At 32.4% G+C, this 25,243-nt stretch overlaps 1 protein-coding gene across 1 annotated transcript in view; it reads left to right on the top strand.

Moving 5' to 3' along the window:
* Positions 1-8,672: 8,672 nt before the first annotated feature.
* flz (transmembrane serine protease filzig) overlaps positions 8,673-25,243 on the top strand; it is a 162,993-nt gene continuing 146,422 nt past the window's right edge. The window contains exon 1 of the mRNA XM_072535710.1: positions 8,673-8,959. Coding sequence (XP_072391811.1) covers positions 8,872-8,959 — 88 coding nt within the window. The 5' untranslated portion in view covers positions 8,673-8,871. The remainder of the gene's footprint in view (positions 8,960-25,243) is intronic.

Genomic DNA, 25,243 nt, shown 5'->3' on the forward strand with positions numbered 1-25,243 from the left:
TTATTGTGTATACTAGTGTTATGGAAAATTTGGAAGTGCCGTGTAAACGCCGAAATATTGGTCCTCTAACAGTTAATGAAAAAACATTAATATTTAATTGTTTTAAATCATTTACAGACAAACGTTTATGTGAAAGTGTTGATGAGACTGTTGAGTTAGTTAGCAGTACACTTGGTGTTGGGAAATCTACGATTTACAGAGTTATTAAAGAAGAGAAATGTGGTAGTTTTCAAATGCCACGTAATGCTCCAGGGAAACCAAAATTTCAAATAGAATATCATTTTAAAGAAGGGCTTTGACGGAAAGTGCATGAATTCTTCTTTAGACAAGAATTTTTAACATTGGATAAAGTTCTTGTCTCAGTTCGAGATGATAAGGATTACCCAGAAATGAGTCGAAGTACGTTATGGAAACTTTTAAAAGAAATAGGCTTCCGCTGGAAAAAGAATCCCAGAAAGTCTATATTATTAGAAAGAAGCGATATTGTCATATGGAGAAGACATTTTCTAAGAACCATAAAGGAAATGAGAAACCAAAAAAGAAAAATATTTTATCTTGATGAAACATGGATCAACGAGGGTCATACACCAAATAAATTTTGGCAGGATGAAACTGTTACAAGTCAAAGGCACGGTTTTGTAAATATCTTATCTACTGGTTTAAACCCACCATCAGGAAAGGGACGCAGGCTGATAATAGTACACATTGGCAGTTCAGACGGTTTTGTTGAAGGTGGTTTATTAACTTTTGAATCAACTCGTACCGGTGACTACCATGAAGACATGAACGCTGATGTCTTTCAAGAATGGTTCGAACAAATGATAGATCTTCTTCCTAAGAACTGTGTAATAGTAATGGATAATGCAAGTTATTACTCCAGACTTATAGAAGGACTGCCCACAACCAAGTGGTTAAAAAAAGACTTGCAGAATTGGCTGAGTTCAAAAAATATTACGTACCATCCCGGATCTATAAGAAAGGAACTTTATTCGTTGTGTGCCCTTCATAAAGAAAAATTAAAAAAATACGAAATTGATGAAATTGCCAAAAATCGTGGAATGACAGTACTTAGATTCCCACCATATCATTGTGAATTAAACCCGATTGAACTGGTATGGGCACAGATAAAGAGTGAAGTTTCAAGAAAAAATACCACTTTTAAAATTCATGATGTTAAACAGTTGTTTTTGGAGGCCGTAAATAATGTAAAACCTGAAAACTGGGAAAAGGCAGTAAATCACACTATTAAAGAAGAGGAAAAAATGTGGAAGCTGGACAATATTACTGATAAAATGATCGAGCCAGTTATTATAAATCTTGGTTCTGAAAGTTCATCTTCTGAATCTGATTTGGATTTGTAACAAGTAGCTGTAAGTTTTATATTAATATTTTTATTCATCTATTTAACATACCTTAGACGGTTTTAAAAACTCTTTTTCTCTTTTGTAATTTTTAAAAATTAAAAAAAATGTGAATTTTTTAAAACCTTTTTTAATGTAGGCCAGTCAGTTCTAATATAGTGTGTGATAATAGAGGTCACTTTTGTTTACATACACATAACACTTTATAACACTGAAATAATTCATTTATTTTTTACAATTATTCAAAGTAATTTTTCAATTAATCTTGAGCACGCCCATGGAGTGGTCGGAGCTACCAGTTAAAATTATGCTAATTACTCTCTCGTTTATAAAAATAAACTATAGACAGTGTAATTCCCTGGTAATTTATTTCCATTACTTCTATTCTGTTCAATACTGATGTCATCAATGTCTATTTTACATCTGGTCGGTTCTTTGTTGACTACTATTGTTTTAGTTTTCTGAGATAAGATTGACATATTAAATTCTTTTACTCTTATGTTAAATCTGTGGACCAGTGTTTGCAGACTATCTTCATCTTGGGCTATCAATATTGCGTCGTCTGCGTAACAGAGTATTTTCTTTTCTTTGTTTCCCATTCTGTATCCTTTTTCTTTGTTAGCGCTCTTAATGATTTCATCCATGATCAAATTAAAGAGCATAGTGCTCAATGAATCCCCTTGTCTTATTCCGTGCCTATTTTTATAGGTTTTGTAAGTTGTCCATCTATTCTGACTTCCATTTTGTTGTTTTGTTAAATGTTTTTGATAGTTTTTATAATATTTAGGGGAGCTTCTCTATTATACAGAAGACGGATTACATCTTTGAGTCTTATTCTGTCAAACGTTTTCTTTAGGTAAATCAGACACAAAAATTAGTTGTTCCCTATTCCTCAAGTAAGTTAGGGACCTATTCAAAGAAATGCCTAGAATTCCGTAGAAATTTAGTTATTTTATCAAAATGTCGTGATTTACACAATCAAAATCTTTGGCATAGTCACAAAAAACATAGTATAAAGCAGTATAAAGATTATTGTTTAGTGCTTGATAGACCTCATGTAGTATAGAGAACATATAGTCCGGTAAAATAAGGATGCAACCTCGGAATGAAAGATAATAAGCTGAAAATTTGCATACGTCTTTATTTTGATGGTATAAAACTTACCTCAAAAGTCTCATATAATCACGTGTCAGCGACTTAAGATATTTAAGGTCAAAGGTCACGAAAATGAGTTTTCTGCAAATATCTCGTTTCCCTTACACTTTATGACATTTAAGGTGGTAAGAAACATTGTAGAATGGAAAATTCTCTTAAATTTTTGTCTCAAGTACTTTTATGTACCTTCAACCCTTCTTAAGATAGAGCGCAAAGAGTGGGGGACCGCTTACCTGTGTATACGGTAACGCGAAGTCAGCCAGTAGGATTCAATAAATAATAAGTTATATAGTTAATTATTCACTTAAAATACTATTATTATCATTAAATTTTTATTATTTATTATTTAATAAACTATATTTATAGATATTAATTAAAAAATATATATTTTTTATATAATATTTATTTTATTTACGAACTCCGTTTTGATGAAACAATGAATGTGCCTATCAGCCAAGAACAATTTTTATCGAACACATCTAATAAAAAAATCTTTATAGACATGCTTATCGACAAATTAAATGCTGTTAATATCACTACAAAACAAGCCAGAGATGATCAAGCGGAAAAAATCCTACCTAACCGTTGGGTTTTTGAGGATTCTTTGTTAAGAGTACTAAACTTGGTATATACTGCTTCATGGTCAGAGAGTCCTGCATTAATAATTGTAGAACGTACATCAGGGAGTGAGACATCTGATACAATTTAATCAATTATGGTATATGTTGTTTTAGTAATTCTTGTAAAAGAATTAACGTGCATTGTAAAACCCTACGATTCAAAGATATTGTCGAAGGATAATTGGGTAGCACAAGCAACAGCGTAATTAATATTCAAGTCAACCCATAAAATCTTTCTGCTTTTATTGGACAGGTCATCTAACAAATTTAGCAGGTTCTGAAAAAATAGTTCCGTGGAAGAATCAGTTTGTAGTAGTAGTGAGTTATTAAAGGTTTGACTATATCATGCGTTTTCTTTTCTTCAAGAAACCTGCTGACTCGCTGTACCCCAATTTGGTTTATTGTTACCCATAGCCTGATTCACTGTTCACACGGACAGGGGCACACAGAACCACATGTCGCATTGAACACAATATAGTGTAACCAGAACCAACCATCTGGTTAGATCATGTTTAACTTAAGACAGTAGAAGTTCGTACCTTATAGCATTTGTCATCTAAGTTTCAGACATATATGCTTATTCTTTCCTGAGTTATACCACCCCAAATAAACAGTGGTTCACTGTAACCCAAGCTCCCCTATTTTTAAGTAAAAACATTTTCAATACAAATTGAACGTTTGTGTGAACATCATAAAATTAGCATACAACAAAAATCTTGAAAACCCTAAATTTTCATAATATTTGTCCATCAAAACATACACGCGAACATGTCAAATAGCTCAAAATCACTCCACTTATATAAAGAAACAAAATCTGTACTGTAATTATTCGGTTAACTTAAAGATGTAAAGGTTCGTGTTTGATTTTCTAATTGTCTGGTGCCGTCAAAACGACCGTAAAAACCGTACTACTACAAAAAAGTTTACAAGAATGGTTATGCTATCAAAAATCTTATTAAAAATTAAGTAGTTGCTTACTTAAAAAAAGTACATTGTATATTTCCATACAATTTAACTATGTTACACTATTTTTTTGATATATCGTAACAGGTGTATCAACTCTACGTACTTATCACTGTCAATAAGAGAGATGGAAAGTACCGGTTACTTCGAAGACTTAAATTCTTAGATTATATAAAGAAGTAAGTATTTTTGTGAAGCATTTACCGACCTACAGTTCCAATCCTTAGGATTAAAGGTTCCCTTGCCGCGTTCGCAAATTTTGTAAAATACTGCACTACGTATCTCATATTTCTGTCCACTATAACGATACAAATACAATATCAATTTGTGTCGATCAATTAAAAATGGTTCCATTTAAACCATTGTTAATATTAAAGAATGAGTTTTCTCCTTGAATTCTAATGCACGAGTTTACGTTTTGCTTGTTAGTTTTGTCAAGTTAACTAACTTAGGTGGCATCCCAAATTATACCATTGCATTATATAGTACAGGTCTGAATCCTCAATGTACTGCAAATATTCTTGATAAATTTTCCTGAACGTTTACTTTATTCAGTATTTTGTTTAGGGTCATGTTGACTAGTTTTATTTGTTTTGGGAAATGAAAGCATTTCCTTGCATTCTACGCTAGCTTTGTAGGTCAGTAGATAATATTCGCAGTCCAAAATTATTGTAATAACTATTATGTAATGATGGTGTAAGTGTGAATAATTAATCGATTGTTGATTTATTGATCTTCTTCTTCTTCTAATGGCGCTACAACCCTTTGTGAGTCTTGGACTGCTTAAAAATTTTCTTCCATTCTGCCCTGTCAGATACTTTCCTTCGCCACTGTCTGATGTTCATAGTTTTAAGATCCTTCTCTACGTCGTCTATCCATCTTTTACGAGGCCTTCCTCTTGTTCTGTTTCCTTGGGGCTTCCATCTCTGGACTACTTTTATAGCTCGATTATCTGGCATTCTTTCTAGGTGACCAAGCCAAACTAGTCTTCGTGACTTTACAAATCTAACAATCTGCGCTCTGCAATAGTTCATTCAGCTCGTGGTTCTTTATAATTCTGCACGAAAGTATCTTCCTTAGTATTTTGCGTTCAAATATTCTCAGTTGATTTTCATCAGTGGTTGAGAGGGTCCACGTTTTACATCCATATGTGACCACTGGTCTAATTACTGTTTTATAGATTCTAAGCTTAGACTCACGATTCAGTAACTTACTTTTCATTAAGTCTTTGTATGCATAAAAGCACTTTCTTGAGTGATGTTGTTGTTGTCATTTATTATTGAGCCTAGGTAGGGAAAAGTGGAGGCATATTTGTAGGTATGGTTACCTACCTTCAGATTCTCATGTTGATTCGATTTTGTGCTCTCCATATATTTTGTTTTGCTTTCATTTATATATAGACCAAACGTAGCAGTTTCTCTTTTCAGTTCTATAACTTTTTCGCTTTATATCCTTTTGTTGCGGCTTATTATGGCACTATTTATTGATCTATATTCTTTATTTATGTTGATCTGATATTTTTTAGGTATATCCAAAAGATGATTCCTCTTTAGTTGTGGCATATACTTTTTTTAAATATCGAACAACTTACAGAGTTTATTTATTCTTCAAATAATTCATCATAATTTTTTTATATGTCGTATTAGTGTAGTACCTTATATAGTTTTTATCCTCCATCATTTAAGATTTTTGCCGTGAGGTCATTTCTCCCGGACTTTGATTGTTTCTTTATACTTTTATTATTCTTTATATTTTTTAATTGCTGGGTTCCTTTACATGCTATTTATCAAGTGTGTATACTAATTATCTTGAGGGTTGTAATGTTTCACATCCACCTTTAGTTTTCTGTGAATTCAGTAAATACCCAAAATATTTAGCCCATTTTAATTTAGCCTCTTTTCTTTTGTTAATTCAAATTAAATGTATACCAGAAAAAATTATTGGTATAATTTAAAGAGAATCATTTAAAAGACACCAGACGTGAAGGACGACAGAAAATACATAAAGAAAAGTGGAATTTTTGTCATTTGCTAGACTGCACAGGTTCAATGGACTGATCATATTGGATGACGATACTTGGTCAATAATATAAAATATATAGAAAATATAAAGAAAATATATAGAAAATATATAGAAAATATAAAATATTTAGGAAAGTGAAGTGGCAGCAGAGGCTCAAAACCTTCTTAATGTAAAAACCTGGAGGCGAGTGGTGTAGGATCCCTAATGTTGAATGAAGAAATTATAAAACGCCAAGATAACGTTTAGACTGTGGCACTGACATTGTCAAGTATTTAGTCTCTATTGTAAAGTGTGTTAAGTGTGTTACGATGTTATTACAGCTCCCCTGGTTCGTCATACTCTCGGGCGGATACAAAATTAAAGACAGAAAGGCTAACAACTAATGTCTTCCCCTTATTTCCCATTTCAAGTGGTAAGCGTACAAAGGTGCCATTTATTGTGATGGCCATAAATAAATGAAAATAAATTAACAATACGGTTTTGTGTTGCGCTATACAAAGTGCAAAAGTTCATATATTTTAGCAAAAGAGTGCTATAAACTTGTGTATATTACATATCCTCTAAAGAAACACCATCTTTTTTACTAAAACAAAAGTAATTTTGAGTGTACCATTTCTTCGATTTCCAATATATTCTAATTTGCATATATGTTTTGTTATTGCCTCCATAACACTTATAAAATATATGTTTTGGTTAAGTTAGGTTAGGTTAGGTTAGGTTGGGTTAGCTTAGGTTAAACACACTAACTTTTATTGCATGGACGGGCATGAACGTTCAACAATAATTACTAAGCGTGGTGCTCGAGAACATTTTGATTTAGTGATCGCAAACCCCCATGGATTGCACCAGAGAACTTTTATTTTAAATTTTAAATCCGATTTACTTCCTCGTTACAAAAATTCAAAGTTGTTTTGTGTTATACAAGGTATTTAAAAAGTTATCACCAAATGTCAATGAAAGACGTAACAAGTTGAACTTCATGTATAAGAAAAGAGGTACAAAAACGTCAACCTGTTGTAGTTATATTTTTAAATGATTGTCAAAATCCATTAAAATAATTGATTATGCTTTAAATCTTACACAGGGTAAGTCAAAACACAAATTCATTATTTGCTCAGTATTTTTACAGGCAGCACTTGTCTCTACACTTAATAATAATTTTGGAGATATTTTACAATAGTTGGATATTTAGAACTGCAAAATACCTCAATACTTGAGGAGCAAAATATTAAACTAATGTTTCGTGTCTCTCATGGCATATAAATGTCAAACCTGGACTCCAGCCAAGGTAAACATAAACAAACTAGCCACAACAGAAAGGACAATAGAAAGGGTAATGTTGGGTATACTACTATTAGATGGAAAGAGTGATGGCTGCGTAAGATCAAAATCAAAAGTTAATGTAATCATAACAAAAATTGCCAAACTCACATGAAGCTTTGCAGACTACATTGTCAGACAAAAAGGTAAAAGCTAGAACGACTAACAGTACAACACTGGAGACTTTACATAGGTAGACGAGCAGGAAAAATACTTCAGATGAGATGTGTAGCTAGTACCAAAAAATATAGCCGGAACATATTGCAAGTATGTTGCTTAGGTTAGAGATTGATGGAAGAAATTGGGGGAGGCCTATGTCCAAAAATGGACCATAGAAGGCTAAGAACAAAAAGAGTCATTTCTTTTTACTTTAATATTAACAAACATTTTAAAGCATTACACAAGAAATTTAAAAGTTAAGTAAAGAAATTGTTATTTTCAGTATTGGTGTTCGAAATAAATTCCCACTCAGACCTATTTGTAGTACGATGAGTTTTCCTTTTAGTAAAATGTCAAAATTTTTATTAAATATTATTCAACGTGTTTATGGAATTCGCGTTTTCAATCTTTTTCATGTATCTTACCAAGATAAGGGATAAGATGTTCACAGAAAAAATAGGGATATTTGTAAGGATAATGAGGGAACTAGAAAATTTTTTAATGATTTAATTGTACACACAGGAATCAAAGGAAAGAAGGTACTTATGCTGGTACTCTAGGTTCCCCGTCATGATTTTAACAGTAGTGTAATTTTACGATCACACCAAACAGGGATCATATTACAAGAAATAAATTATCTACCGATATTTGAGAAAAGTACCGTCGTTTTAATATTTACCAATAAATTTGTAGGTTAATCATTAGTAATTAGTAAGATAATTTTAATCAAACAACAAAATCTTTATAATATACACTATAAATTAAAATTTAAAATAACATACAACTCCTAAAACTAGTTATTCAAAATTAAAATTTGAATTTATGGAATGAAACAAATATTTGTGGTTTTTGTTAATTATTTCTAATAATATAACAACCTCAAAACAATATTATTAACTGCAATCGTTAATACACAAAAACCCGGTAAGTGGTTATTTGTAAAGAACTGCGCCCAACTCTCATCGATAGGTACCATCATTCTTAGGCCCGCTACGGTGTCCCAGTGACCCACTTTCCTGGTCCCGATGGTCTACAGACAGCCAAAGCATGTCTTCAGTCTGCATTGGTTCTTCTTTCGTTAGGTCGTACCCGCTGTACCACTCGTACGATCGACGTTGAAGACATCGCTGAAATAGGATTAGTACTACCGCCTGAAGGAGTACTACCGGCGACGAAACGCTTATTTTTTTTTAAATACGGAAATGTGCTCGAAACGGAGCTAATTTTTAGTGTTTGTTGGTAATAGGGATTTAGTTGTTGGAACTTTTAAAATGAAACTTGACGTTGTAGTGAGTTTGTGTCTGTTGGGATACTTTTTTAAGGATGTAGGAAGTGCTCAGGTCAGACAAAATAAAATAGGTATGTTGGTTTTATTACTATTGTTAATTGCCACATAATATGTTATTAAATCTACAATAATCGTTCGGAAAATTATTTATATTTCAGGAAATTATATTAGGTAGTGTTATTATTTACTAGATTTATAAAAAAAAATTAGAGTGTATTTTATGATAATTTAAAAAATATATTATATATAACAGCATTATAGGCCCTAAAAGCCCTCGGCTTCAATAATCTTGATTAGTTTTTCCACTTTTTACTGTCACTTACTTGTACTTTTCAGTCTCTTGTTCCCTTTTCTTCTATGTTGGTTGGTACAGCATCAAACCACTTCCTTCATGGTCTTTCTTTTCTTTTCTTCTCTTGTTCTTCTGCTTGCAGCACTATTAGGACGTTTCTTTCTTTTGTCAGTTGTAAAACATGACCCAACCATTTAACTCACGGTGCTTTGATTTTCTGCTTTATTTTGAGTCTTTTAAAAATTTGCAATAGCTTCTGGTTTGTTCTTATACGCCATTCTCTATTAGCCTTCTTTATCCCACCAAAAACTTTGCTCAAAATTTTCCTCTTTTTTTTCTTTTTCTTGGTTCAATAGCCAAGTTTTACATGCATATATGTTCTCACTATTGCTTCATAAGTTCTAATCTTAGCGGCCCTGGTTACGTTTTTTGCCTTCAACAGTGTGTTTAATAATTCTACTACTTTACTGCCTTTCAACAACCGCTTATCTACTTCTCTTTCTTCGCCTTCTATATTTGTAACTGTTACTCTAGGTTCCCCGTCGTGATTCTTCCCAATCTCTTCTTTTTATTTCTTCCTCCAATCTTTTTACTACATCTTTATTTTAAAACTGCTCTACCTGATATTTTTCCATTGTTTTACTTTTCTTGGTTGTTTGGGAATGTCTTGTATAACTGTGGCTATTGTCAATATATGGTTACTGTCAGCATCTGCTCGCCTGTAGCTTTTATAATCCGTCACTGACCTATTGTGTTTTCTGTCAACAAGAACATGGTCTCTTTGGTTTCCTGTTTTGCCATCAGAAGAGATCCAAGTTATTTTATATATCTTTATGTTATTATTTTATATATCAAATTGTATATTTTTTATCTTAAGGTTATGCTTAATTGAAAATTCGTTACTATCTTTATGTAGAGTTTTACCACCTGTTTTATTTATATGAACGTTCTTCTCTTCCTACTTTCGCATTCATATCTCCCACGAATCTTTTTGAATCATATTTTGGTACTTTTTCAATTAGCTCACCAAGTTGTTTATAAAACCCATTTTTTATTTTTATATCTTTCTCTTCTAAAACCATATAAAGTAATGACTAGAGACAGACTAACAATATATACAAGACAAACCATAGAGGATTACCGGTACGGTTTTGTAAAAGGAAGATCCACGATACATACGCTAAAACAAGTGATAGAGAAAACATACAAGTACGACGGAGAAATACATATACTTTTCCTAGACTTTGAACAGGCGTTTGACAAACTAAACAGAAGAAAAATGATCCAAGACTCACAAGAGAGTAATCCAAATAAAATTATAAAAAGGGTTGAAATGATAGAATGAAGGAGATGCGCTCTCAACGGTACTACAATTTATTCTATAACTAGACAAGATAATAAAAAAGCTGTAAAACGCAGAAACTATAAACAAGAATGCAGTACAAATATTAGGATAGGCGGACGATATATCCATAATAGCAAAAGATAAAAAGGCTTAAAGAAAACCTTCCAAGAAATAGAAATAAAAGCCAAACTTAGAGGACTGGAAATAAATGAAAATAAAACAAAATACATGAACGTAAGCAATAAAAAAAAACACAAATGACAACACTGACAATATATACACACAGTTTCGAAGAGGTTAAAATATTTAAATATTTGAAAAAGAAGAAGAAGAGCAATTGAATGTTTTTGAGAGGAGGATTATCAGAAAAATACTGGGACCAAAGAGGCAAAACGAAGAGGATGCGACACAATGGTTGAATCACGCAATACAAGAATGGATGGTTAAGAGAACATAGAGTAATAAAAGCACAAAGAATTAGATGGTATGGATACATAATGAGAAGAGAGAAGAGCAATCCGTTAAGAGTTATAACGGAATGGATACTACCAGGTAAAAGAACAGGAGGCAGACCTAAACTGAGATGGAGACAACAAGTGGAAGAAGACTTAATAAGTATGACAATTAGAAATATGAAAAGGACAATAAAAGAGAGAGAAGAATGCAGAAAAATAGTGGAAACAGCGAAGCCACACCAGAAAGTAATATATATATATATACAGTCGGAAAAATGAAAGATTACCCACAAACAATTATATCAATCACTTATTTTGTATTTGCTGTCTTTTTCTATAACAAACATTTGTTATTTATAGAAAAAGACAGCAAATACAAAATAAGTGATTGATATGATCATTCATGGGTAATCTTTCATTTTTCCTGCTGTAAATATATATGTTACGAGCAATGTCCGAAATTGGACAATCCTAGCATTGTACGGAAAATCTTGTCCACTTCTAGCATTGTACCCCTTTACTGTACAATCTCCGGAATAGACATAATCGTCGGACTTTGTACAAAAGAATTGCTGTACAATGTTCGAATTTCAATAAGTAGCAATTCGTCAAAGTTTGGGAGAATATGACTACTACTATTATATATAGTATAGTGATGTACCTATCTCTTGAAGCTTTAAAATGTTTCACTCACATTATTACTCTATTGCAGAACAAATTCTTATTATTCAGATTTTAGTTTGACACAGCCTTTTATTACATTGATTCGCAAAAGAAGAACTCTATACATAAATAGAAAATATAAAAATATCAAATAATTAACAAGAAATATTCTATTTTTGATTTGGTATGTCGCTTATCAATAATAAATCGATTCGAATCGATGAACGTTTCGATAATCATTTTTAATTTTGATCATTTCGGACATTGTACAGTTTGGGGGTACAATGCTAGAAGTGGACAATAATTTTCGTACAATGCTAGGACTGTCCAATTTCGGGCTTTGCTCGTAACATATATATATTTATATGCACTGGAACATGGATTTAAAATTTATATCCACGGCATGGCAATTGTTCTTTTTAGGGTGCTTGTCCGTTCCGAACACTGGCGGTCATTCGGGCTGTTGGTTGCTGGGCGGAATATCTGTATTGAGGTCTTATTATACCATGCCCTCAGGTTAGCAAGCCAGGATATTCTTCTTCATCCTGCAGCCCTTGTTCCTTTAATTTCAACTTGCAAAATGCATTGGAGTAGCTCATATCTGCTTTGATTTCTCATTATATGTCCCAAGTACTGCAGCTTACGGCCCTTTACGATATTGCCCAAATCCTCGGTTGTGTTCATCCTCCGTAGTACTTCTTCATTGGTAACTTTGTCTGTCCGTGGTATCTTCAAGATCATTCTGTATAACCCTATCTCAAAAGCCTGAAATTTTATAGAGTTTTCACCTTTAATTTCCACGTTTCTACTCCGTACCGAAGCACTAAGTACAGGCAACATTTCTTCTTCTTCTTCTTCAGCCTTCATTCATCCATTGTTGGACATAGGCCTCCTCCAATTGTTTCCACAATTCCCTATCTTTTGCAATTCTCATCCACTGCTTTCCAGCTACAGCTGTTATATCGTCTATCCATCTCTTTTTGGGTCTTCCCACGCTTCTTTTTGTTTCTCGAGGTCTCCAGAATGTCACTTTATGAGACCATCTGTTGGTGTCTTGTCTTGCTACATGTGCTACCCATTGCCATCTCAATGTCGCTATTTTTTCCATGATGTCGGTTACTTTAGTTCTTCGACGTATTTCAGTGTTAGGAATTTTGTCTCTGAGGCTTATATTTAACATGGCCCTCTCCATGGCCCGTTGAGTTACTCTTAATTGTTCTGCCATTTTTCTTGTTATTGCCATAGTTTCCAATCCATAAGTTGCAACTGGTAGTATGCAACATTTAAGGAGCCTTATTTTTGGCTTTAGGGTGAGGTCATGGCTCTTTAACACAGAGCTTATAGTAAAGAATGCACTTTTTGCCTTTCTAATGCGACATTTAATCTCTTGGGTATTTTCCCATTATAGTTCCCAACTAGTTGTATTATGAGACACGCTCAATTCTCATTTGGTTCACATACAGATTTACTCCAGTTATGTTTTGATTGCTGACGATCATCAGCTTGGTTTTGCCGGTGTTTATATCCAGTCTATATGTTTTATTTGTTTCCGTTATTTTGTTCATTAAGTTTTGCAGCCCTTCTATGGTATTGGAGAACACTATTGTATCATCTGCATATCGCATATACCTTCATCAATATCTTTTAGAGCCTCTTCAAAAATGTGCTCCGAGTACACATTGAATATCAGTGGTGAAATTATGCATCCATGTCTCACTCCCCTTAAGATTTTGACCTGATCTGTATATTCTCCATCTATTCGGAGCACCGCTGATTGATTCCAATACAGGTTAGCTATTATTTTTTAGGTCTCTTCCGTCAATCCCTGATCTCTTCAGCACTGCCATCATTTGTTCATGCCTGACTCTATCGAGCGCCTTCTTGTAGTCAATCAGGCATGCAAAAACATCACAGCTAACATCTCTACATTTCTGAAACAATACCTGCACGTTAAATAAAGCTTTCCTCGTACCAACGGCATTCACAAATCCAAACTGATTGGGCGCAATTTGTTCCTCGCATTTCCGGTAAATTCTTTTGTGGATGACTTTTAAAAACGGCTCAGCAGATGGCTCATTAGGCTTATGGCAATTTGTTTAGGCAGAAATACCTTCGTAAAAAGCATTTCGCAATACTTCCTACTGGAGAACAATGTAAAATAAAAATAAAATAAATAACAAAATAAAGTAAAAATTAAAAAATAAAATAAAAGAGTTTTGTATTCTGTATATAGTCATGTCTTATTTTTTTTCTTGATTTTATCTCCTCTGTATGTGTTTTGTATAAAACTTAAGAGGTCGCTGGTTAAATAATATTAGATAAATAATTATAAAGTAAAAATGTAATATTTTGTTTGTGAATAAATTAGAGACAAGTAGCAAACACAACTGTCAGTAAATTATGAAATTAACTAGTCTTACTCATTATTGGTGTTTGTACAAAGAATATCGACTTACCCTTTGAAATATTGATGGATTCTTAGCCAAGGAGATCTCGTTGGTACGTCGGGACGCCCGCCGACGCGGCTCTATGGCACGAGAGCCGACAAACTTGGTGTGTTTCGTTCGCTGTCTTGGGATGAAGTGTTGAGATTGCAGGTCAGAAAAGAATCTTTTGGCCGTTGGGTGGAAGAGGATACATCAATAAATCACCCTATTGTATTGTGCTTTTGAATGCGATAATTTAAGTTAATTGAGACCGTAATACGAAACCGTACACACGTGTGCATATTTGTGACACAGAATACAAAAGAGAAGTCAAATTCTCCGCACTTATAACATAATACATGAGACAACCAGTTTAGCAATTTTACGAAATAACAGGAAACAATATATTCTACTAAAGTCGTTAGAATACATAGCATTATATTAGATCACATTACAGTACCGTAACAGAAAAATATTAAATGTAAAAATAAGAAAGAAATAGTAAGTACATACTTTCCCAAACAGTATGTTTTCTAAGTCTAATATTATTTTGATGTTAAGTTTTTGAACTTTAAATCTCATTTATCAAATATCTTGGCTAGTATCCATTTTTGTAATGTTTTATTTAATATTATTTTTATTTAAATGATAGTATAAATCTTTTCGTGTAAGTATAAGAAGTAAATATGTGTGTTTCTTTCTTATTGTATTTATGGAAAAAAATGTAATTATACATAAAAAATTTTTCGAATCGTCAATTAGAAAAAACTAATAAAAAATCCTACAGCGAGTTTTAAAATAATTTTCTTTTATTATTAGGTGTACTATCTTACGTAACAAAACTGCGGCAATATGCAGGCGATTTGCGAAAAGGTATTTCAGTATAAATATCATTAACACCCACATCTGGTTAATATTCATCGATTGTATTACTAGGAATTTTAATATTTCCGTAAGTCTTGCATTTTTAAGATTAGGTTTTTATTTTGTAAATGTATTTAAAACAACAAGAAGGGTGGTATTGTTAATTAAACTCGTAAAAAATTAAACTTATATGGTTTAAAATATACAAACAATCAATTGGCACAACGCATAAATTATTATCAACACAACAGAGAAATTACTTTTCTTTCTGGCAAGAATTCTGATCGTCTAAGCAGGAGATGTGCACCTCGCGACTTTAGGTTAAGTTCTACCCTCGCCCGAGTTAGCCACTATTTACAAAGATCGATCGTGAGAAGAGCCTATGGAAATATTTGTGGCATTCGAATCGCATCCCGTTTGAGATGTAATAAAATAAAAACTTTTTAAGTTAATCGTTAAAAGGCTATTTACTCGAACGTTTTAGGCTACATTATTGATTCTCCTACACAGATAGTTAATAAGTAGGTATATCGTATGCAAGTGCTTTTCAGATTGCAATTTTGATAAATATGAATAAGTATGTGGGAAATTTAAAGAAGATAAACTTGTAAAAAATAAGTTACTAAAGCCATATAATAAAGATATTAAGAATAATCAAAAAATATTTAAGAAAACACTAAATACTTTTCCAAACAGCAGCTCCCCTGTCTTCTTCCAATTTCTCCTATTTTTATTAGGCTCTAATTAAAAATATTACTAAACTTTGTATGTGTATCGTATATTAATCATATATTTTGAAAACAGTGATTTTGTTTTACAAGTTTCTCTCTTCTCTATGTTGAGTTAATTGTGTCTTGTTACATATACACGTAATTAACCTATAGTAGCTATTAACATTCTATTATGCTTTTAAAAAGCTTCTTGTAACATCCTTGAATGTAGCTATAATTCGATCTAAATGTAATAAACGTAATTAGCTCTACATATTGTGGTAAGTACGCAATTTATGTTATGAATTGTCTAGTAAGGAAGAAGAACGATCTTGTATGCATAAGTTAGCGAAAACTTGGTCTATAATAAATAAAATAGCCTATTAGGAATAAATAAAGTAAACTAGACAGAGTAGATAACAAAATGTTTTGCATAAATTACTTAGAATTACTGAAAATTTCATCTGAACACAGATTAAACTATATAAAATTGTGAATCAACGTATTTAAATAATTTTCAAATAAAATATATTGCTTCTGGATCTTTAAAACGTCTTTAACATTTTCTCGCATAATTAATTACAGCAAAATATGTATGTAAAATATACTATGTAAATATTAAAGGCTATAGCGGGATAAGATGGTCAAAAGTGCCACCTCACCGATCAGCACCGCGACTTGTGCTTTCAATAAAGCATATAAAATCATACAAATTTTTAGCTTCCCAGAGCCCATAGAACCTATTAAATCTAAAAAAAAGCATTTTTCAACTTTTTTTTTCTGGACGCAATTTTGCTTAAAAAATCTGAAAAAATTCATAAATATATATCTTTTACATACAAAATAGCCTGATTTTTTTCAAATTTTTATATTGAGCTCAAGAAAAATTATTGAAATTTTCAATAATTTCTTAGGTTATGTTAATAATTTTTGGCTAACTTTTAAATAGTAATTTTTTATGTATTTTTTTTTTTCGTTCTTTTAAATGGTCAATGCAGAATTTTCAATTTCTGAGCGGAAAGCATCGAAAAATAAAAAAAAACGTTTTTTACTCATTTATTTGCACATAACCTCACTCAGTTGATAATTCAACATTTTTCCTCCGCATTATCACATTCTTTTGTAAAAGTCCCCATTTAACTCTTTCATAAAGATAAAATTCGAAAATACCACGTTTTTTATCCTTTTCGCACTTCTTTTACCTTACCTCAAAATCAAATAGTTAGATGTATGCTTTTCCATCTATTTTCTTACGGGCTATGAATCATCATTGTTAAAATAATCATTTTTAACTTATAAATTCTCAAATTGCGAAAAAATCGTGTTTTTATAATATTTTCCCACTTTATTGGCTCATAACCTTAAAATCTAGTAGCTAAATGATCGAATTTCCGCGTATTTTTGATCGCACCCTTCAATTTTGTTATACTACTTGTCTTTTTTTTCTTAAATAGTCAAAACTCGAAAAAAACCTATAGCTTTATGATTGACCCTTCCTCAACAATTGTTTTTATCGCTTTTAATCGCATATCACTTTTGGTGCATAAGCCTTAGATGATAATCCATATTGCCTACATATTATAGTCTATTGTCAAATGTTTATCAAAATAAATAAATATTTGTATGAAGTCATGTTTTTATATGCTTTATTGAAAGCACAAGTCTCGCTGCTGATCGGTGAGGGGGGCACTTTTGATCATCTTATCCCGCTATAGCCTTTACCAGTTGGTATATATACTTCATTAACTATTATGCACGTACTCGGAACCGCGGCACATCTGCAGTATAAAAAATCTTCGCTAACATCCCATAGAACTTTTATTTGGACCTGGTACATCCACATGAAAGGAGAGAACAGAAATATGAATAATTACAGACACATTTTAGTAAACAGCATACTCAGAAGATTGTAAGAGTAGAATATTAAGAGACCTAATAGAGTCCGAATAAAGTCAATATGAAGATGAATAACAAGGAGGATTTAAAGTTTGTTGCTCCTCATCGTCATCAAGGTAAGTTTCTGTCAAACAAACAAAAATATCTCTATAACCTTCAAACTTGGAACATGAATCGTAAGAAGTTTGTACCAGGTAAACTGGATAACGCTTTATCAGAAATGTGTAGAATTAGAATTAACATACGGGGTCTTGGCGATATAGAATGGCCAGAATAATGAGATTATTGTTACACAAAAAATGGAACAATGTATTATTCCGGTAGCAACAACTCAAAACGCAGAGAGTTCTTGTCTAGAAACGCTGTCGTACGTCTTCTTAAGATCGATAAATATCAAGCTTTTTTTTCTTTTATAATTACCTCCCTTTTCTTCCCACCGTATCTCTGTATTTCTGTATCAACTGTCTCAAGGCAAACAAGGCACCCATTGTACTCCTTTTAGCATAAATCCAAACTGCTATTCCCTTATTAATTCCAAACTTCGCTCTACAGTTCTCTCAACCCCCACAATTGAATATAAAGAAGATACTGAAGATGAAGATGATAAAGACAAAACAAGATCAACGGCAGGCGAAGAGAATTTAACGTCGACTAGCAAAAATGGAACTATATTGCAAAATGCTCCTTTCCTTTTCCAATACGGAACAGATAGAAAAATTTCAGAATGCTGTCAGTAAACCATAGAAAATAATTTTCAAGCCCATCACCGAAGAAGAATTGGACACTTTTCTGGGATATTTGGATATGTGGACCATGCTCAACAGTAATTTGAAAAAAAGGTATTAACAAACTCTTAAAATGTATACCTTTAGATAAACAGCTATTTTCATATAAAGGGCATACAAAATCTACTCAATACATTCGCCTAAAGCCTGTAAAATATGGTACTAAGATATTTTGAGCATGTGACGAACAAAATGCTTACTTATTACAAGGACAGTTATATACTAGAAAGCCATCAGGTGGCAAATGGCAAGTAAATGTTGATATAAACATGGTTTTGAATTTGGTGAATCGATACAAAGGATCTGGTAGGAACGTAACCTCGGACAATTTTTGCACTACACTGCAATTCAAATTCAAACACTGAATTCTTGGGATATGAGTACAGAGTTGGGGTAGGTGGTATAGTGTAAAAAAACAAGTGGTTCCTACCACTAAATATGCAACATTTAAAAACTCAAAGCGTTTATTCGAGTAATTTTGCATATACAAAAGAGGTTACAATTTTCTCTTATGTTTTCAAAAAGCATAAATCGGTGATATGAAAACTCAAGACTTTAAAAGTATCAAACAGATTTTCTGCGTCTGCGTCTGCATCAAACAGACGAGTTGATATAATGCTTAAGATGTCGAAATATACCACTAAGCGAGAAACCCAATTACATCCTAGATGTGGTAGCTTTGGTCACATATGTAATGTATGGATCATAATCCTAAACTAAAAAAAAGTTACGTGTGGCTAATGTTTCTAAAAGAACTGGAAAATCAACTTACATTGCACGTTTCAGACCCGCGCTACCATTTCAAAAGTATTAGGAAATTACTTTACCAAAATAGCTATAAAAGCGTGTGTTGGACATCAACTGTTGCTACCGACAATACCAAAAGTTCAAAAAGGATCCCCACGTAGTGCATCTCGACAAGCCATCGTACTTATGAGCTATTACCTACACATGCCGCGAGAAGATCATAAACAGCGAAAGAAAAGAAAAAGTTGCAAAATCTGTACAAAGCCGGTGTGTGACGAACATTCAATTGAGAAATTGATGAACATTTAATAACCAGACCAATGGGTAATTGTGCATTAAAATTTTATTATTTACAATAAAAAAATAATAGTTCACATAAATTTGTTTGATTACAATGCAATATATACCTAAGTACACCGACCTGTACCTTTTCAGTAATTCTGGTCACTACAAAATATAATTTTTTATTAAGTTTTTTATTTGGACTCCAAAGTGGAGTCCAAAGTTTAATTGAAAAAGTTAATTGAAAAATTGAAAAAGTTTAAAAATATTTATTCAAATTTTTTGTACACTATTTTGATTTATTTTGAAATCAGTCCCTCGGATTTTTTTAAAAGCAAAATAAGTAGAAAGAAAATAACAATATAAGTGTACCTTCCCAGTAATTTAAAGGTTAATAAATTTAAACAATTCTTTTTAGCAGAAATCATTATCCTTAAAAATATAAGTTAGATGGTATTTGAAGAAAAAAAAAGAAACATTATTTATTATCTGGATATCTTGTGTGTGATGTTCTGATGTTTTTTAATAATTGTATTTATAATTTACTACATCAAAGCCCACCAGAGGAACCACCAACGATTCTTGAAGTTAAAGATGCAGTTAAAATACTAGCCAGAAACAAATCACCTGGAATAGATAATCTCCCAGCTGAACTATATAAAGAAGGTGGTCATGATACCATAATGGCATTACAGCAGCTTATAAAAGAAATATGGATACAGAAATCCCTCCCCAATAATTGGAATGTGAAAATACTTTGCACCATACACAAAAAAGTATCATTGAATGCTATAACCACAGAGGAATTGCACTTTTAAATGCAGTGTATATAATATTTTAAACAGTACCATGTCACCGTATGGCACCATATAAAGAACGGATAGTAGGAAAATACCAGTCTGGTTTCAGAAGTGGTGAATCGACAATTCATCAGAATGCAACCCTGAAACAAATTTTAGAAAAATCACTGGAATACGGCATTGATACTCATCACATATTTATAGACTACAAAGCAGCCTACGACTCTGTGAATAAAAAAGAAATGTTCAAAGCAATGAAAGAGCTAGGAATACCAAATCAGTTGGTAAATTTAACAAAACTAACTCCTGAAACAGTTGAATGTAAAATACGAATTCAGGGGGAACTGTCTGGACCTTTTAAAACAAATAACGGGCTGCGCCAAGGAGACCCTCTCTTTTGTATACTGCCTAATCTGCATCTGGAAAAAGTAATACGTGTGTTACAAATCACAACCGCTGGTTCAATATCTAATAAATCAGTGCAAATCCTGGCCTATGCTGATGATATAAATATTGTTGGAAGAAAGGAAAACGGTGTACGAGAGGCGTATGTAGCATTAAAAGAATCAGCTACCAAAAGCAGTAAACGAATTTGTATACCTGGGAGCGTTCATTAACACTGAAAGTAATACTCTAATCTATCTAATTAACCTTCTTCGGTCCACCTTTGGACATAGGCCTACCCAATCCTTTTCTATTCTTCTCTGTCTGTCGCTGTAGTCATCCACCTAGAGCCCACGTGCTTCTTGATATCATCTGTCCATCTCATTTGGGGCCTTCCTCTGTTTCGTTTATATTCCCACGGTCTCCAACTTATAAGAATTTTGTTCCATCGGTCTTCTTTTTGTCTTATATTGTGTCCGGTAAATCTCCATTTCAATTTTGCTTTATCTCCATTTAAACTTCTTGTCTAACATACCTCACTTTTGTTTTCTCTCTTATCCACTCGTTTCTCTTTTTATCCTTACTGGTCTTATGTGCAACATTTGTCTTTCCATTGCTCTTTGGGTTTTTATGATTTTGTCCATATTTGCTTTTGTAAATGTCCACGTTTGGGAACCATAAGTGAGAACAGGGAGTACGCATTGATTGTATACTTTGGTCTTAAGATGCTGTGGATCTTTTGTTTTCAAGAATGTAGCCTAGTTTGCCAAATGCCGTCCATGCCAGAAAATAATACTACCGCAGATGAACAGCAGAATTTGCATGGCCAACAGATGCTATTTTGGGCTAAATTTTCTTCTTAAATCTGAAATTATATCGAGAAGTACAAAAACAAAACTCTACAAAACAATAATACGCCCAGTCCTAACATATGTACCTAAGTACCATAAGTAATGAAAACATGTTAGGATGTTTCGAAAGAAAAGTATTAAGGCGAATCTATTGAGCAGTTAATGACAATGGAGTGTGAAGAAGACGATTCAACTTCGTAAAACATATTAAGATAAGACATCTGAGGTGGATATGACATGTAATGCGGATAAAGACCCAAGCTTGTTGAGTACTTGCAACCTATTGCCATACAAAAATATCGGTACCAGGAGCAGAGAAAATTTTTTATTTTTATTTTTATTTCTTATTTTCATTCATCATTTTTATTTTTATTTTTTTTATATTTTCGGCTATTTAACACAGTACAGCATACACAAAGTTTCGAATCTGTATATAGATTACATTTTTGCTGTGACAGGGGTGAGAAATCTAAGGTGTAAATCTTAATTTGAACCAGAGATATGTAAGAGAGGGGATATGACATACGGTGAAGTAGATGGGTTCACTTGCATCATATTGTATAGTACTGTCTGTCAAAGTGTTAATTTCAAATAGTGAGGAATGAAAAATTTCATTTTATAAATATTTTAAACTTTTTTGTGTGATTTTTTATATTAGTTCTTTAGCAGTGACTTTAGCATGGCTTTAATATTATAATTATATAATTATATTATTATGGACCTTCCCGTCGACATCAAAAATGTCTCATGAGCTTGTAGTCTATATATATATGTATCACGTTTATACCCTATTAATTAAATATAAAATGATTTATACTCTCGGGTAGATCGTAAATTTCTCGCAGAACAAATTTATTCCTTGAGAATAGCAAGAATGTAATTCTTTTGCCAAAAATCAATTACTTGATGAATTGTGAAAGTTGTATTTCTATTGTTTCTGAAACACATATTGCCTTTTTGCCAAAAAGTCCATTTTTCTTTTTCTTTATAGTTACGGCAATATCTATTAAAAAATCAAATAACTGGTTTCGTTTTCGACCTAATTTATTTGAGATTTCAATAAATTGAACATTGGTTGTGGTAGAAATAATTAATTTAGTTCTTTAGTTCTTCAGTCGCTTCTAGTCTGTCAAAAAGTAACTAACTTCACAAAAAAATAATTACTTAATTTACTAGCACTAGACAATGCGGACTGGGAATAGCGAACCGACTATACTGCAAATATCACCAGAACAACAAGAGCAAGTTGGGTTACAAAATAACCATCGAGCAAAAAGACAAAAGAGGGAATCTAATCGTTATGAACAGGAGACCAAAAAAGTGGTCTCATAGTGGCATATATTAAAATTTTTTCATATCTCTAATGGTTATCTTTCTATTTAGAAGAAAAGGGCAATTTTAGAATATTACAAAAATGCGTTATTCGTCTTTAACTCCATTTTATTTAACTAATCATTCTATGTCGGTAAAACTTCCATAATTTATTAGCAATACATAAATAAAGAAAACTGAATAAGGTTCATTATTAATTTTAGTTAGGGTGGTAATTAGGGGATTGTTTCCGCTCACTTTCTCACTGAAAAAAAAATAGGGACTGACATTCTTTCCATCATAAGTCATTAAATTTTTGTGTTAAAGACTTTGTTTTAAAGATTGGTCTTTTTAAATACTTTAAATTAGTTTCTATAAATTATCATCGAAAAATGAATACTTTTTCCGTCATATGACTTTGAAAATTTAAAATTTTGCATTCGGCGAAGAAGAGCTAACCTATAATAAAATTACTAAAAGGGTCTTTTAGTAATAAATACTCATACGTATTCAAAACGATACAAATTAATAATCCCAAGACAGAGTTAACTAAAAATACAAGTCCGTAATAGGTTATATAGGTTATAAATTCAATAAATTCTATATACTACACATTTATATCCTTACTAATCCCCAATGAAGCTTCCAAACTGAGCAAATTGGTCTTCGTTAACCCTTTCGAGTCTGACGGGACGTATGTATCCCAGTCATGAAATCATCAAGTCTGTTAGACTAAATTTAAACCAATTTTTATCGTAACCGACTTTTTAAGAACTTTATAACAATTTTAAAAGAATAATTTGTGAGGGAGTCAACATTGCGAACCGTTTTCGCATTGTATTTTCCCGTGATGTTGATCTACAGAATGTGTTTATGCAGTTATGTTGATGATTACCTCAGGAAAGGTTGTGCGCTGTTACTGTTGTTGCGAATTTGTTTTTGTGAGTGGAGCTACCTACAAAAAAAGGTGAATAGGTTGTAGAATAGGAGTAGAAAGATATTGACGCAGAACGAGCTAGAGGAGGAGGTAGCCGCCATTTTTGCCAGCGATACAGAATCAGAAGTTGATCCTTTAGACACTAGTGAAGACTGCAATCCATCAGGATGCATAGAAGAAGTAGAACAAGAGCGTCACAAAATAAGTAACGAAAGTGATAAAGAAAGCGGTAGTGACGAAAATGATGAAGAGGGCGAAGGTACGTACCAACCAGGTATTTGGTTTTATAACGATGGAACTTTTTTACCGCGTATTTCGGTTCCATGGCGCCATAGCTTGCAGATGGTAAGATACTAAAGACTTTTTAGCAGTAAGCGATTGCTTTGGAGATAAGCAAGTAGAAGTGAAATGAAAAATGAAAAACGGCTCTAAAATAAATGTGCAATATGCTGAACTTCTCGACATGTACAATAAGAAAATGGGCAGCGTCGACCTGGATCATATTTTGGGCTTGTATGACTTTGATCAGAACTCTCCCAAATGGTGGAAATAGTATTTTTTCACTTTCTGACGATGGCTGTTGTAAATTCTTATGTACTACACAATAATCTAAAAAGGAAAGAAAAAATATCATTTCAACTTTTTCTAATTAGTGTAGCTGAGGGACTTATTTTATTTGGATGAAGCCATGCTGTTGTTAAAAGAAAACGTCTCCACTTGGACGTCCTCCGGCAAAGAAACGAAAAAAATGTTCAACGTGGGAGATCATTTACCTATTGAAGGAAAGACGTCAACTTTTCATTTTCATTAAATACTGATCTTAGTTTTAATCCTTTTGTTATCAAAATATGAGATTTTATTTGTATTTTCGATTTTTCTTTACTAAAATAAAGTCATAATTTGGTGTCTAATGGGTTATTATAGTTCCACATATATGTTCCAAAAAAGTCTGACTGGGACATACGTGTCCCAAACAAAATGCCGGATTTCAAGCATAAAATGAATCTCAATCACTTTTATTTTTGCATAATTATACATTTTAAATAAATTTCATACCGATCCTGAAAAAAAATCTGACTCGAAAGTGTTAAGACTAACTGAACGATCAGCTTTTTATTCATCTACTTTTGTTAGCTTTTTATTACAATTTGATTGATTCTTAGATTCTGAAATCTCATTAGATTTCATTTAAGCGTAGTCTAATAGAATATTATTAGTTTAACAATACTTCTTACCAAGCTTAAAACAAAACCTACCTTTTAATGCAGGAAACTATTGATTTGAATATACAACCAATAAATATTTCATAGCGTGCAATAAATATACAGCTAATCTTTTTACTGTATGTTACATATCATTCCTACAACTAAATGTGAAAGATATTTGAATTAGCATAATACGGAAAATAATCGATATGTTAGATGACATACTTGCTCTACTTTTAACTTTTGACCTGTCGGCGATAGTAGCTATTCATGTTTGCTTTCACATTCTCTATAAGTCTTGTCTACAAGCACCTATTTGCAATTAAAACTTTAATTACAACTTAGATAACTGCAATTAGCTGGCAACGTTGTGTAGAAATAGAGCTTGATATATGCTTTTTT

The sequence above is a fragment of the Diabrotica undecimpunctata genome, chromosome 6, assembly GCF_040954645.1.
Source record: "Diabrotica undecimpunctata isolate CICGRU chromosome 6, icDiaUnde3, whole genome shotgun sequence".
Lineage (NCBI taxonomy): Eukaryota > Metazoa > Arthropoda > Insecta > Coleoptera > Chrysomelidae > Diabrotica > Diabrotica undecimpunctata.